Here is a 17,426-nt window from a genome sequence, read left to right on the forward strand (position 1 = left end):
GTAGTGGCATTACTGGCATCTTACTCTGAAACTGATCACCTGACACTTCCCCTCCCCATTTCTTCTTTCTCTTTTTATTTATTTAAAATTTTTCTGTTTTAAATTGACAGATAATATTGTATATTTTCATCATGTACATGATGCAGATGGTTAAATCTAGCTAATTAAAAATGGATGACCTCAGGTAGTATCATTTTTGTGGTGAGAACACATAACACTCTTGACAAGAAGCTGTCCTGAGACGTGGACACGTCACTCCTTTAAACACTGGAAGAGAGGGGGCCCCAAGTGCTTCAGCACATGATACTTCCAAGGGGAACAGGGAAGTAACACGGTGTAGGGAGTGAAATGGAGCCCTCCATACTCAAAGAGGAGCTGGCTCAGCTAGCTTTGATTTAAATTTGTTAACCAGAAAACAAAGTTTTTTTTCGTAACCTTAAGTGATTTTAGAAAAATATATTCCTCTAACAATCTAATTGAAGGCAACAGCATGGTGTTGCTTACCAAACAAAAAGTGACTCAAAACAGAAGATTTTTATTTATCAAACCAACAACACATTATGTTAAATATGTAAGCTGCTTAGATATAAGATTACAATTGTCACTCATATCAACAGAAGATAGAAAGAATCTAAAAACTGAGAACCATGTGTTAGCTTTTCTTTTTTTTCCTCCACATTCTAACAGCTTCGATCAAGCCCATAAATATTGTGACAAGAATTTATTTTAGCTTCTTTGGCATCAACACACATATGTTGATATGTAGTATGCGCCATGTGGAAACATTCCCACTAGGTCATCTGCTTTGAAATGGCCACACGGATCCTGCCCATGTCTCAAAAATGAATGGAAGCAGTGCTTTCAAAACATGTTTCACTGCAGGTCAGATAATTTTGTGGGCTGGGGGTAAATCTTAGTGGATGAGTGAGTGCTTAGCATGCACAAGGCCTAGGTTCCATACTTAGTGTCCCCCCAGATTTTTTGGAGGGGAAACACTTCACATTCTAGCCTTCCCTTGAGATAGTAGATTATTAGCATAATATAATTATGAACAACCCTTCTAAAAGCATTTCTCAAAGTTGTTCTAATGGTTTTTCAGTTGCTTCTTTTTGAGTTTCTCAGACATCAATACATATAATCACTGCAAAAAATGAGTTTGCATTTGTCTTTCAAAGGTTTCCTATTTTGTTGTTTGTTTAACAGATATTAAAGAAGAGTGAATGCAGGGAGTCATTTGTTTTTCATAGTCTACAATTAGGAGTTCAAATAAACTCTAAAATATGGAAGTTTCATCTTAACAACTTAACAGCACTGGTCTCTGGCAGCACCCTTGGTTGTGATGGTTGTATGTGTGTATGGTGGTTGTGTGTGTGTGTGTGTGTGTGTGTGTGTGTGTGCATGCGCTACTGTGATGTCAGTAGCAAAGTCGGGTATAAGGGTTGGCTAAAGGAGATAAGACATTTATCCTACAGGTTAGCAACCTCAGTTGTTCTTGCATAGGGCTGGGGACAAAGGAAAGGCTATTCCTGACACAGGAAGTGGAATAGACAACTTGTTTCCGTGCCATCCCATTTTAATATTCCCATTTATCTCTCAGAATAAAAGGCTGTGGCAGCATGTGACATCATACCCATGCCTATATATTGACATAAATCTTTATTTCTCCTAAGAAAACTTTTCAGTGTCTTGAGTAGCTTTCTAAGGTACCCACTTAAGTGTTATTTACATTTATGGAACCAAAAACAACCATTGGAAGAAGAAGGGGCGAGAAAACATTAAACTGAGAATCAGAAAAATCTAGATTTGAATTCTAGCTCAACTCCTCTGGCAACCTAGTAAACTTTTTTCATAACTGAGTTTTCATACTTGGAAAATCTGAGGGCTTTAGGGTTAGTATGATCACCGATCTATTCATACAGTACCATCCAATCTTTCTTATTTCTCAACTGTAGGCTAATGTTTTATCTGACCTCACTGAGATGACACAAACACTGCCCATTGTGGTACGCACATACAATTTAGTCCAGAGAGGGTTTGTCAACTCCCAAGCAACAGATTTCATTTCAGTAATAAGTTCCAAAATTCTAAAGCACCGAGACCTGAATGCCAGAGTCCACAGCACCTCCTTCTTCCCGTCCCCAGCACAGTGCTATTTCCTTTCTGTCCTCTAAGTACTTTCCAGCTCCAGTCATTTCACTAAATATGTGGTTTTGCATAGACAGACACAATTATTTTGTTCATCTGACTAAGCTACAGATTCCTTTTATAGATTAATAAAAAGAACACTTCCATGTCTACAGTATTCCAATTTGGACAGCACACAGAAATGTGTTTCATACGCCACCATTTAAAAATTGGCAGATCTGGAGCAGCTTCTTTTTTCCTGCTTATTTATTTTACATAGCACAACATGGCAATTTAATTATGTTATTGTCATTCTTTAAATCAGGGTTCAAAAGGAAAAAAGAAAAACTTTGGAGAATTACTTTTTTGGTAACACAAGAGATTCAAAGAAGACAGTTGATATTAAAATCTTCCCAAACAACAAAAAGGTCTGTGTTGAAATAAAAAAGAAAGCAGTAGTTGTTGCTATGATTTTAGAAATGATCACTGACATTCATTCATTTATAAATCCTGGGTGCTTTATGATGTGCCTGGCATCATGTTAGATGCTGGGGACACTTGGTTAAAGTGTGATATATTATTTTATTTATTCATACATCAAGTATTTATGGAGTGCCATACCACAGCAACTAAATGCTTTCTTTGCTTTGTGGCGCTCACATTTGGTGGGAGAGATGAATGTTAATCTAATAAACACACAGATGTGTGCATGCTCCATGAAAGAGGGTACATCAGAGGGCCAGATATTCCATGCAGTAGGAGAATACAAGAGAAGGGATAGTAAATGGGGTTGAAGTTGGGTGCAGTGGCATACACCTGTAATCCCAGTGGCTCAGGAAGCTGAGGCAGGAGGATCATGAGTTCAAAGCCAGCCTCAGCAATGTGGAGGTGCTTAGCAACTCAGTAAGACCCTGTCTCTAAATAAAATACAGTGGACAAGCACCCCTGAGTTAAATTCCTCTGTAACACCCCCCCCAAAAAAAAAAAAGAAATGGAGTTGAGAGATAAATAAAGCAGGATAAAGAGAGGACAAATAAATAAAAAACAAGTAAACAGGGAGAGATGAAAGATAAAATAAAATTTCATAACTTTTCTATGGTAAGGAGTTTGGAATTTGCTCTAAGGGCAATGTGGAGACATTGAAGGGTTTTATGCAAAAATGTAGAGGGTAAACTTTTGTGTTTTAGAAAGATTTTATGACTGTATACATGACATTATAATATTAACAATAGCACAAGACAGAAATTAGGACCATGAAACCAAAGAGGCAAGACACAGAGAAGACATGAGTTAAAACATCCAGAAAATAAAATACCACGAGGCAGGCAGACAGATAAAGAGCAATGAATAGGACAGACCTTTCTAGAAACACCGTTCCTTTACTTATGATTTAGACCATCATTAGGTGTTATTTTAAAAATTCATCATAAATTTACAATGTGTAATATCCTCGATATGGGGTTTGAATTCAATTAAAGGGTGCTAATAATCCTTATCACATTAAAATTTACATCCTTAAAGTGGAATCTTTAAGTATATTATGCAAAATAACTCCCAAAATGTCTTTAATCTTTGAGAATGACAGAACTATTTCTCTGTAATCAATATATTCAAATAAAGACAATAAGTCAAAATAATTACATGGAAAAAGATGGCTTATTGAAGCAGGCAGAAATCTCTTCAGAGGGCTCATTCATTCAACAAAGATTTAAAGTTCCAGACTCTATGCTTAAGACACAAAAACATGGTCCCTGCTCTTAAAGAACCCACAGTCACTGAAAACAAAATAAATGGCAAATAATCAGGATGCTGGTAAGTGTTAAGAGAAGGGTGGATCACAGTCTTTGAAGGCTTCATCATGAAAGTAAAATCTGAACTGGATTTTGTAGCATGAGTGGAAATCATGGAAGAGATGAATAGGATATACATTTCATAATCGAAGTAGTAGCAGAATAGGCATTTCAAATGTAAAGAACAAAAGGAATCAGAGGAATTGGGAATTATAAACATGCTTTGTTAGGAATATATAAGTAGTTTTAAGTGGCTGGAGTAGAAGTTCTTTGAAAGGAAATGGAGGCTAATATGTTGGAAGGTAGATTGAAGATAGGGACAATGTGACAAGGAGACTGGTCTTTGTTCTCTAGGTAACAGGAAATGCTCAGTTTTAAGGCTGGATCAACGTTTGATCAGATACATTTTTTTTTTTAAGCTAGTGGGCCAGGGAGCTTTAGGATGGCAAAGGAATGTTATAATAGTGCTGTACTTTTTATAATCTCATGCTTACACCAAGATTCCCATGGTTCTATATGAAAAGTCATAATCAACAAAAGAAGAGGAGTGAAACTGCTGTATATACATGAAAAACCAAAAATTTGGACAAAACTTTAGTCCTCAGCATGAGGGGGGTGAATAATAAGATATTACTGACTACAGGAAGAGGAAAAAAATACTTAATTGTTAACCCAGTCTTTGCTTTTTGTTCGTATTAGAATTATGTAATGTACAGAAGGAAAAAAAATTAAACAATTCAGAGTGCCAGCCCTCAGGTCTTCTCCCACGCACCTGTATTCTGACTCTGTGACTCACACCCCTCACGCACAGGTACCTGAGGGCCAAGAAGAAGCAGTGGCCTATGCCAAAACCCAGAAATCATGTAAATAGTAACCCTATGGGCTTCCAGGTTCTTTAAGCATGAATGGAGTTAAAGCACTATTAGTCTTAGTAGATACTAGAGAACTACACACTTTCAAAATTCATTTTGATTTAGAGAATCTTTGGGAAATGCTAAGACAAATCTTTCTTTGAAATGATAAGAAAAAAGTAAAAAAGCAGTGATGCTAGGAATAAAAACCAAAAATAGTCATTTGAAAATCTTAATATGTAATTTGTAAGAATCAATTAAAATTTAAAATATGTATATACTATGACCCAATAATTCTACTTCCAGGAATTAATACTACAGTAATAACGATATAGGTCCATAGAGATGTGTGTGTGTGTGTGTGTGTGTGTGTGTGTGTGTGTGTGTATTTACTGCAAGATCCTCTCTGGTTGCAAATATCAGAAACATTTTAAATGTTCATCAAAGAATGATTAAGTTGTGGGCTGCGGTTGTGTCTCAGTGGTAGAGCACTTGCCTAGGGTTCGATCCTTGGCACCACATAAAAATAAATTAAAAAAAAGTTATTCTGTACATCTATAACTGGAAAAAAACGGCTAAATTGTGTAGAATCTAAATAATGAGGTTCAGAAGAATGACGTACTGGGATACATACTATCCATGAGATACTGCTGTGCCAAGAAAAAAAAAAAAAAAGGACAGCACAAGAAGAATGAAATGATCTCACTTTTTAAAAATGTATGGACACAGCGTAGAACGTAGTCTAGGAGGATACACATCATCTATGGCTAGCTCTGGGAATTAGGGAACATTTTGCAGGAAGAAGGAGGACAAGGTGTGGTTTGAGTATGTCCCCCAGAAGTTCATTTGTTGGAACCTTAATTCCTAGTGGGAGGCGTATGGGTCAGAGGCAGGGCCCTCATGAATGGATGAATGCCTTTCTCTCATGACTGAGTTCTTGCTCATGCGTGACTGGCTGAATTCTAAGAGCAAGTTGTTATAAGTCAAGTCCATCCCTTGTGTTCTTTCTTCTTTGAAAATATTCATTTGCCTGTCTGCTTTCCACCATGAGTTGAGGTAGAACGAGACCCTTGAGAGAAGCCAAGCAAATGCCGGCACCATGCCCTTGGACTTTCCAGCCCTAAGAACTGTGCATGTAAGACACATGTCTTTTCTCTAAAAATTCTCCAGTGTCAGGCATTCTATTATAGCAATAGAAAATGAACTAGGATAGGACACATACTGTGATTTTCACTTTTTGAAACAGTATAGAGTTATGTGGGATTTTTAGTGTCTAATCCCAATATCAGTTACACTTTTCACTAACTAGTACTTTATTAATTCGTATCTTAACTTATTGATAGTTTCTTTATTCATTTAATTTCTAACCTATATGTAGACATAAACTTGCCTCCACCCTCCAGAAAAAAAAAACCCTCCCCCTCTCATTTGGTCTTTTTACTTCTACTCTATGACTAGAAATACCTTATTAATCTTAAAAAATCGACAAATAAAATTTTGTGCATTTTGATAGCAAAGATTTTGGTTTAGAAAAGTATAGTAAAGCTCAGGGAAGAGCTGAGTTCAGCTGCCTAAGCAAAGAGGTTGTAAGTTACTAGAATTCCCATCTCTCTCAATAACTTGGGAATAAGAATAACTGCATCAATCCATCTTCCAATGCAGGGGAATGAAATGTGATACTACAAGAGACTTGCAGACAGTGTTTAGCAGCATGTCTGGCTTATGATTGTGGGGGTGGGGTGGAGAAGTGTTCTTTAACTGTTAGTCATTATTCTTGTTGTTTAAACATAGCATGTTCCTTTGTATTGATTTAGATAACCTTTATAGCAGATTGCTTAATTAGCCTTAATATTACTTATGTGTAACCAACAATACTCAAGAAGTGTTTGCTGAATCAAGTAACTGGCATATGTAATACAGTAAGGGGGACTGGCCAGGGGCTCAGTGACGCACACCTGCAATCCCAACTATTCGGGAGGCTGAGGCAGGCAGATTGAAGTTCAAGGTCAGTCTGGGCAAATCAGTGAGATCCTGTTTCAAAATAAATAAAAAGGTATGAGGATGTAACTCAGTGGTATAGTGCTCTTGGGTTCAGTACCCAGTACCACAAAATGAGCAACATCAACAAAGTTAGGGACTCCCTCATGGGGTTCCTTTGAGAAGTAAATGAGTTAATATTAATCAACTGTTTAGAACAGTGCCTGGTATATATTAAATTCTATACAAAATGTTACTATTCCTTAGTTCCTCTACTGCAACATAAAGATTTAAAAAAGAGTATAAAATTTTTTGGTTTTCAGGAGACTGGGGTTGTGGCTCAGTAGTACAGTGCTTGTTGGCATATGTGAGTCCCTGGGTTCGATACTCAGTACCACATATAAAGAAACAAAGTAAAAAATCCATTGGCAAATAAAAAATATTTAAATTTTTTTTTTGCTTTTCTAATCCATTCAGCTGTATAATCTGACCTGAACTATTTGTAATCTTTATTTATTCTTCCTCTTGAGTGAACATTTTGTTATTGAAGATCTGATGGAGGTGCTATACTATAAAATACAGTAAATGCATTATCTATCTTTCTGAAGTTGCAAAAATTCTGGTTTCCAAAATGCATTTGGTACTAAGAACTTTAGATAGGGGATTATGGATTAATGTTATTATCTTTAAAACAATGTAATACAGCTTTGAGGAATATAATAGCCAAGGCTATTCAGCTTTGCAGAAAACTGAGAACAGAAAAAACTTATTAAAAGGTGGTGTCTTTTAATATGTGGATTAAAATCTGATGACTCATTAGCCTTTAGCAAAGTAAATAAATGACCTTGAGCTGGCATTTACTCCAGTTATCTCCTTTCTAGTCCTACACAGGTAAAGGGCTAATTCTTTCCCCTTCTGCTGCCTTGTCAGGGACCTCCCCTTTGTGAGAGGTGTGGCAGCCCTCTCTCCTTTATGTTTAGCTTCTCCCTCTCCATTGGCTCTAATCATTGATATTTAATCATGCTTAAGTCTCCTCCACTATACATACTGCTCTAACACCCAAAGTTATACATAAAGAGTCCCTTTAACTTACTCTTCTTGGAATATTACACACTTCTGTTCCTTTATATCTTTTTCTTTTCTTTTTTTTATTCCTCAATTGCATGGTAGCAATGGCTTTCACCTTCACCACTGAAATTGCTCATCAGCTTTCCCAATAATATTAATAATGTTACTTAACCTCTTTGAAGGAACAGGTACTAGTCACCACTCCCTTCTCTTTAATGCTTAGGATTCCACGTAAGTCCTTTTGAGTCTAGTTTCCTTGGATGCCTCATGATGTCAATTACTATTCACAGGCTGACAGTTGCCCAATCTGCTTCTGCCGCCCACCTCTCTCCTGAACCTCAGACACTGTCTACTAAACACCTCCAGCTGTATGTCCCTCAGGTGACCAAACTCAGACAAACTCAGAATTTACCTTTGCTCCCAAACCTCAACATCTACTCCTTCTATGTCCCCCAGTCAATGAATGGACCAATATTTAGCCTATTGTTAAAGAGTCTTGGAGTTATCTTCAGCTCCTTCATTTTTTTCACCTTTAAAAATATAGTTAGTTATCAAGTCCTGCCAATTCAACTTCCTAAATGTCTCCAGAATTTACTACCATGAGGTTCTCTATTTTAGGCCACAGTCTCTTCTAGCTTAAATTACTACACCAAATTACTAGCTTAGATTACTACATCTTTATAGGGTTCTGCCTCCTATTTTCATCTTAGTTAATCCACTTCCAGATACTGCAACTAGACAAATGTGGTTATGTCTTTCCCTTCTTAAAACCTTCCAGACAGATATTGCAACTAGACAAATGTGGTCATGTCTTTCCCTTCTTAAAACCCTCAATAGCTACCAAATATCCTCAAAATAAAGTCTACATCCATTAACAAAGACTTATGTCTTAACAATTCTCTTTCTCAAACTCTATATTCTATTCAACAATCAGTAAGCCAATTTCCCTCCTTCCTTTCCTCACTGTCTCCCTCACTCCCTCTAAGGATTGAAGGAAAGGCCACATGTGTGCTAGGCAAGTGCTTTAAAACTGAAAGACATCCCTGGTCCTTTTTAAACTTTTTGATTTTGACACAGGTTCTCACTAAGGTGGCCAGGTTGACTTAAAATTTGAGATTCTCCTGCATCAGCCTCCTGAGTAGCTGGGATTACCGGCATATGTCACCATACCTGGCTTCAACAAATATTTCTTCAATATTTATATGTGTTAGGGATGTTCTGGAATCTGACAAGAGAGGAATGAACCAGACAAAGCTTCAGATACAAGCTTATTATAACCTAGTAGCTGGGTGGGTTGGAAAAATACATAAAATCACAAACAAAAATATTCAAGATTATAAGAAGTGTCAGAGCACTGAGGTGACATTTTATTTATTTATTTATTTATTTTGCAGTGTTGGAGATCCTACTCAGGGCCTTGTGTATGCTAGGCAAACACTCTACCACTGAACTACATCTCTAGCCCAAGGTGAAAATTGATAGCACACACCTACTAATCTCTAGGTTCTCAATTGCGACATTCCTTGGGAAATTTTCCTGCTTCCTCGAGTCTATTGGCAGCAACTCCCAGATGCTCCAGAACACCATGTTCTTGCCTTATCCATCACCTTTAGGGTATCCATGTCCACTATTATCTGATTCCCCCAACTGGAAGATATCTTGTGCTGGATTACAACCCCAGTGCCTGCTCAGTGCTTGCCATGCATAGGATTCTCAGCCTGTATTTCCTGAATGACAGACTAAGTATTTAGTATCATTAAATAACTCTGTTGTCTGAAGGCCAGCTAATTTTGAAGAGGGAAATATATGTCTTTTGAAAAAGCTATGCTGGCCGACTGAAATAAAGCCCACATATAACACTTCACTGATTATCTCCATTTGCTTTATTATCAGTGAGAACCCTAGAGCATAAAACTCAATACCTTGATTAAATTAATCATATCTTTCAATCCATGCTTCTTGGCTATTTTTAATTCCCAGGCTCTTTAAAAATATGTAGTCTTTTTATGAGAAATTTTGAAATATGAAGTCACCAGACATCTTATGTAAAATCTAATTATTCTTCAACTGTATTAAATAGTCTCTGATGAAAGTTAACTTCATGATTACCTTCCTTTTCATGTACCCACAGTGGTGTAAGTTCTAAGGCCTTTCATCTGTTTTTAATTCTAAACTCAAGACTGAGTGAAAAAATGAAAAACACCATGGCATATGACAATCACATGATGCTGTGTAGACTGTATCTGCAAAAAACAATTGTTTTGCATGACTCAGCTTATGAACTATCAATTGCTCCAAGGTAAGAGAAAGAGTCTTCTGACATCATGCAGTATCTTCCAGGCACTTAAAAGTTGATAAGTGGAAAGGGAAAGTACTAGGGAATGATATGGATTAAAGTATGTTATGTGTGTGTACAAATATGGCATGATGAATTCCACTCTTAAGTATAAATATAGTTCACTAATAAAAAAGTCAGTAAGTGACCCCTATACACTATCCAAATAACTACCAATATTTCTCTAAGGCACTGTGATAGACCTCCCATCAATCAAACATTATAGTGTAATTGCATTGACCTATAATTCTCCATCAACCAGCATTTAAGCAATTCTCCCAATATGATAACTTACATATGCAGGTATCTGGAAAACTAAAGAGATGAAAGAGAAATTAAAGGAAATAAGGGCAGATGATAGATCATGTCTCTGACTACAATCAACTTCTAAGATTTTAGTGATATTATAAAGGAAGCATTATTGTTCCTCCAATACTAGATGTTTTTTGGCATACATTAGATTTTTATAACTTGGCATCGCTACTTTCTATTTAATGTCAGCCTGTCAAACAAGTATAGCATTTTGATTAGATTAAAGCTGATAAAGAATATCAAATAGAATTCTGCTTCTCTAGTCAGAAAGTTGCAACTAAAACTTCTCAATATGGTTCTACAGGGATGAAATCAGTCGCTATGTTTATATAATCTCCCTTATTTTCTATTTATTTATTTATTCATTTATATATATATATATATTTATTCTAATTTGTTATATATGATAGCAGAATGCATTATAAATCATATTATACATATAGAGCACAATTTTTCATCTCTGGCTGTATACAAAGTATATTTACACCATTTGTGGCTTCATTCATGTACTGAGGATAATGATGTCCATCTCATTACACAATCTTTTTTACCCCCACGTCCCCTCCCTTCCCTCCCTTTGCCCTTTATAGAGTTGGATAAAGAAAATGTGGTATACATACACAATGGAATATTACTCAGTTATAAAAGAGAATAAAATCATGGCATACAGGTAAATGGATAGAGTTGGAGAAGATAATGCTAAGTGAAGTTAGCGAATCCCCAAAAAACAAATGCTGAATGTTTTCTCTGATATAAGGAGGATGATTCATAGTGGGATTGGGAGGGGAAGCATGGGAGGATTAGATGATCTCCCCTATTTTCTACAAAGGTGATATTTTAGGTACACTTAACTAGAGTTAGTCTATTTGCGTTGTCTTCTTAGATCTGTTATTTTATTTCTAGTTTACTGAACTTGAAAGAAAGGTGTTTCAAATACTATGTCCTCCAAAAATCAGGGTTAATTACTTTGCTTGAGTAATACAAACCTTACAGAGTCAATGTAGCCAAGTGGATTTGTGAACAAGGCCAAGAAAAAAAAAATAGTTTAGAATTTAATGGAAAGAGGTAAAGCAATTGTCAAGAAGCTATCTGAAGAGTGATAAGAACATGAAAAACTAAAAATATACATAAAAGAAAAAATTTAAAATCACTTACCCTTAATTCTTCTTTTGTATTGAAACTATCAAGAAGTTGTTGATAATGTCTGTCAGTCATTTGTCGTAATAGGGACAGAAGACAGGCAACAAATTCCCCCTATTAAAAAAAAAAAAGAGGTATTTTTAAGGAAGGACATAAAAGAACACCAGTGATTTACTCTGAACTTCCCTCAAGGAGAAAATTTTTTAAAAATTCATTATGATTCATATTCACTATATGAACTCTTCTTAATGTAAATTTGTACATTGCCTGTAATATCACAGTCAAAAATCTCTCCCTGAGGATTAACATTTACTTCATACTATGATTGTTTGTTTGTTTATTTTAACTTGGGCAGAAGTTTTTCACTTCAGGACTAATTCCATGCACTTGAAGGAAAGTTATAAGGCCCATGATGATTTACTGAGCACTTAAAATACCTCTATTCATTATATTATTTGAGCCTTACATCAACTGGGGTATAATATTATTTAAAGAAGGCAAACTGCAGATTCAAATGGACTAAAAGACTTACTCCAAATCACAAAGCTAAAAAGTGGCCGAGTTGGAGTTATCAGCAGATTGTTTTACTCCAAAGCTCTTTAACTAACTTCATGCTCTATTTTTGAATTCACATGACCTCCTCCAACTCATCAGAGTTGGCTTACTGACTGACAGGGTGCAGAGAAAGAAATGCATTGCATAATGATGATTTCAATCTCCCTTTTGAAAACGGTTCTAATAGCCATTCTTTATGCTTGGGTTCCATGTGATTTATTTCTACAAAGTCCAATTCTCAAAAATTAAAAATAAAAATGTATGCAGAGAATCCTTAGATTTGAAGACCTATATAAAGTTGCTATCACTTGCATTTTACATGCATTTCTAATTTAAAATTCTTTTGTTTTCAGTACAAACATTTTTGCTTAGCAAATCATTCATCTATTTTTAAATAGAGTAATACCATTTAAAACAATATGAACACAGCAGGAAAAGCAATCTGTGGCAACTAACTGAATATTTACAGAAGTATTGTTTAGTTGGAATTTGTATCTTTGAATTTACATGGAAAAGGACTAAAGGCTCACATGTAAAATTGGAGACTAAATGCCCTGAGAAGTAGGATTTTCCAACAGAGTCAGCTGAGCTAGCACAGTCAAATGAATCTTTACCAGCTGCCATTGGAAGCCTGAGGATACACCTTCATGGTCATGGGAAGGCAACCCAGAACTCAAGTTGGTTCTTTGCATGTGGACAGCCATTTGCAATATACAGATATGAAAAATGGTTTCGCTTGAACATTAGTTAGGATAAATATTCAAGAAACTAATTAGTATGGCCCAATAGAAATATCCTACAAACTCAACACATTATCTTGTTAATAAACCAAGGAACCTTTGATATTCCACACGAGATGGAAAAAATGAAGAACAACTTTTGACAATTTAGTGCTTATGTATGAAGAAACAACCCAAGGCTAGAAAAATAGCACTCAGGAAAGAACTGAGTGAACAATACCAAGTGTTCACATAGGACTCGAAATAGAACTAATAGACTGCAAATTGTGAGATGAAACTTCACTGAATGGACAGTGCAAAAGAAAAGATCATTAAACTTACACATAGGGTCACAGAAATTCTCCAAAGTAAAGCATATACGGAAAAAAACCCCAAAACAAAATAAAAACAAAAAACAACTGAGGAAGCAAAACAAACAAAAAGAAAAAAAACCCCAGTGAAATTATAGAACAACTTCAAGTAGCAGAATCAATCTATCTGTCTGTCTGTCTGTCTGTCTGTCTGTCTATCTATCTATCTATCTATCTATCTATGTAATTTGTGGCCCCAAAGAGAAATAGGGCAGAAAAAGCAAGTAAAGATGTAAGGGGAAATCCTTTATATTCTTGAAAAACCAGAAACTATGTATCAAAAAAATTTCTACTAACCTCAAGCAAAAGAAATATCAAGGAAATTACATTGAAGTATATCATAATTTAATTGCTTATAGCCAGTGATAAGGATTTCATACAGAGAAACAAAGATAAGGATGAGAGAAGATTTCTCTTGGGAACAGTATAAGCTAAAATACAGTATAGCAACATTTTTAGAGTAATCAATGAGAGAACAACAGCTATCAACCAAGATTTATTATCCATTTCAAAAATGAAGAAAAAATACTTTTTAAACCTACCAAAACTTATTCATGGTTTCTATTCAGGTTCTAAGTAGTATAATAAGTCAAGAAAAAGAAATCAAAGAATACAAGTTTCAAAGGAATTTTTAAAAAACCTGTCTCAATTTACAGACAGCATACTTGTATACATAGAAAATGCTATGGAATCTACAAAGAGCTGCTAGAATTTGTTGAGGTTGATGAGGTAGCTCAGTGGTAGAACACTTGCCTAGCATACCTGAGATCACAGGTTCAATCAATAGCATCCCCCAAAAAAAGAAAAAGAAGAAAAAAGAAGTTTTTAATGTCCCAGGATATAAGTGTGAAAATATCAACTTCACTTCTATATACTAGAAATGAGGAATATAAAATTAAAATTTAAAATAACACCCTTTATAATACCTTTAAAAATATGAAATTAATTAGTGGTCTATATAACACAAGAGATATAAGCTTTGCATACCGAAGGCTATAAAACCCTGATGTAAGAAATTAAAGAACACCTAAATAAAAAGGAGAGATATCTTATATTCATGGATTGAGAGGGATTCAGTATTGTTAAGATATTAATACTTCCCACATTGACATGGGAACAATATAAGCAATTGTATTGTTCAATGCAATTCCAATCAATATTTCAGCATATTTTACTGAGAATAGAAATTGACAAGCTAATTTAAATACATATATGGAAATGCAGAGGATCTAGAATAGTCAAAACAGCTTTGAAAAAGAAGAGCAAAGTTGTAGGATTTATACTATCTGATTTTCAGACTTATTATAAAACATGGTAATCAAGAGAATATATTACAGGTGCTAAATAAATAAATAAATGGAACAATAGTCAAACCTATGAATAACCCAAATGTCTACCAACAAGCAAATAAACAAACACACTGTAGTCCATTCATACAATGGAATACTACTCATCAATAATAAGTAATGACTACTGACACACAAAGCAACTGAGATAAAACTCAAATAATTTCACTGTATGAAATAGGCTATAACAACACCTTTACCTCCTGTCAAGAAAAAATAACCCCCTGAAATCAACATTAACTATATGTCATATGATTCTAGTTATATTAAAATTCTGGAGAATGGAAACATATGTATAGTGCCAGATAATTTAATATAAAAATCAGGCAAATAGTTGCTGGGGGATGGAACAGGATGGAGGAGCAAGACAGAACAAATAGAGAGGACAAAAGGAAACTTGTGAGCAATGGTCCCATTCATTATCGTGACAACCGTGATGGACCATGGGTATACACATGTCAAAACACACCAAACTGTATATTTTAAACATGTGCAACTTATTATATGACAATTATTAACTCAATAAAAATTTCACTATGATTTATACTGTGTAGAAGTTACTATGCTTTGATTGCATTGTTGAGTTTATTCCTTATTAATCTTGTTGGGTGGACAACTTCATTTTAAAGATACAATAAGTATTTATTCAGGTTCAAAAGTTTACTCCAGCTTTCACAGCAAGCTGGCCTAGCCAAGATGTGAACCAACTATCTGTGGCTCTAGAAGTCAGTCCTCCGTGGCTTTCCTTCCAAATTCCCAGACTAATCTGATTTTATAGAGAAAATTTTATAGTGATTTTATAGAGAGCTTGGGGATTTAAATAGAACTAAGTACAACAATCTGTCTGTTGATAACTAATATTGACACTTTTCAATTTATTATGTCTCAATTTAAAAATGCAAATCTAATTGGTAGAAACCCAGTTTTTCATCGTTTTTCTCTATCCTCAACAAACTATCCTTAATACATCTACTACATCCATATTCTTTTTTACTTTAACACAACATTCTGTGAATATTGAAATAATCCAAAGCTTGAAAAACTACATATTATTTGTAATAATATCAGTAATAATGAGAAAAAAATTCAAGAGTGAATAGACTTTCATTAGGTCTTTATAATCAATGTACATACATAAACACCTCTTTGAATTCAGGTTATTAACTATGTATTTGTTATATCTGGCTGAGGCCCACTGCGAATAACTTACCATTCTGAAATATAATCCCTGGCACACTTATGGCACATTATCAACCCCAACATCTATTTATATTTATTCACTTAATCAATTTAGGAACTTAAAGCACATTCAACCCTGGTGAGAGGATTCAATGTTTAATATTTTACTGATGTATCTTTTGACTACAATGTAATTTTTTTAAGATATTTTAGGACTGTGTCTATATGAAAACCTTAATTCACAATTTGTTTTTAAAAATATGTAAAAACAAAAACAAACAAACAAACAAACAAACAAAAAACACCAGTCAAGACTCACTTAGTTTAGTGTGGAGACTTTCTTAACAAATTGCCTTTAAAACTCCGTGGTCTTCAGTGGCTTGTGCCAATTTTATGTACACATGGCGCGTAATGGGCATTTCTATAAAAAGCTTCAAGAGTATTGAATGTGTCAAGAAACCTTCCATTAAATATATGCATGCTTTTTTCCAGATATTTTAATAGAATTCTTCTGTACCCCTTTCCTTTTGTAATCATAAGCATGAAAACTTTAGATAAGCATACAGAGTACCTGTCTGAGATGTGGTCTATGCTGAGCTGAGTCACCCGCACTTGGAAGTGGTACTTAACAGAATTATGTGCAAAGAAGCATTTATAAATTGTAAGGAACTCTGGAGTCCAATTAGTCGAGGGTGTGAGGCAAATGGCCGTTATGCTGCTTTATAAAATCTGCTTCTATGTACAATTAGATTTTTGAAAGGAACCGATTATAATGTGCTTTTTTTTCCCTTTCTCTAGCCAGAGAGAACATTTTAAAGTTTAAAGAACAGTTGGTAGAAGAACAAAAAGTACAATCCTTTTAAATGGTAAAAATAAGACTACTGTTATTGGGAATTATGATACAACAGAAGCCTGTCCTCAGGCTGGGGTTGCTGAGAGGCAGGGTCACAACCATGGTACTTAACAGAGCATGGAGAAACTCATCATGACATGCTTTTGGGAACTGCTTTTGCCCACAGTGTGTCCACCCAGCATGGGTAAAACACGTGCTCAAAAGACTGAAAGGTGCTCAATATGGAACTGCCACATAAAGACTCCCAGTTTAGAAAGCCTGCTCCCTTGCAGGAAAATGATAAGGAACTTAGATCTTCTGTGCCCAGAGTGAACTGACTTTGTGAATGACCAGAGCACATATCTCACCACAGAATTAGTTATAACCACAACAGATTATAGTCTGCATCAGTGATAACATTAGTGTGACTCCTAGTGTTTCCACAGTAACTAATGTTTAAAGGTTTTATTCTGAGACCAGATACCGCTTAAACATGTTTACAGACTTGACGAAATCCTGTCATTAACTTTGGGATGAAGAAAATTATTTTCTCTGTTTTAAAGACAAACAGAGGCTTAGAGACATTCTTCGCAACTCAGCCCACTCAGTGAAACAGTAAATCAAACTGGGTCTGTCTGATCCTCCAAAAAAAATGTCTTAAAGTGTAAAACCAGAGTCATAGATGGCAAAGTTGCCAAATAATTTGGATTGTTTCCTAGAAAATTTCATCCCACATTTCTTCAAGAGTCAAGCTTTTCACACAGCAAAGAGCACCACAGAGTTGTGTGGGAACGACTCTCTTTATGTGATTTTCCTACAACTGAGTA

At 35.2% G+C, this 17,426-nt stretch overlaps 1 protein-coding gene across 1 annotated transcript in view; it reads right to left on the reverse strand.

Annotated features, from left to right (window-relative positions):
• Dock4 (dedicator of cytokinesis 4) overlaps window positions 1-17,426 on the reverse strand; it is a 445,040-nt gene that overhangs the window by 93,452 nt on the left and 334,162 nt on the right. Inside the window, exon 26 of the mRNA XM_076835166.2 lies at window positions 11,613-11,711. Within this exon, the coding sequence (XP_076691281.1) occupies window positions 11,613-11,711 (99 nt within the window). The remainder of the gene's footprint in view (window positions 1-11,612; window positions 11,712-17,426) is intronic.

The sequence above is a fragment of the Callospermophilus lateralis genome, chromosome 1 (genome assembly GCF_048772815.1).
Source record: "Callospermophilus lateralis isolate mCalLat2 chromosome 1, mCalLat2.hap1, whole genome shotgun sequence".
Taxonomy (NCBI): Eukaryota; Metazoa; Chordata; class Mammalia; order Rodentia; family Sciuridae; genus Callospermophilus; species Callospermophilus lateralis.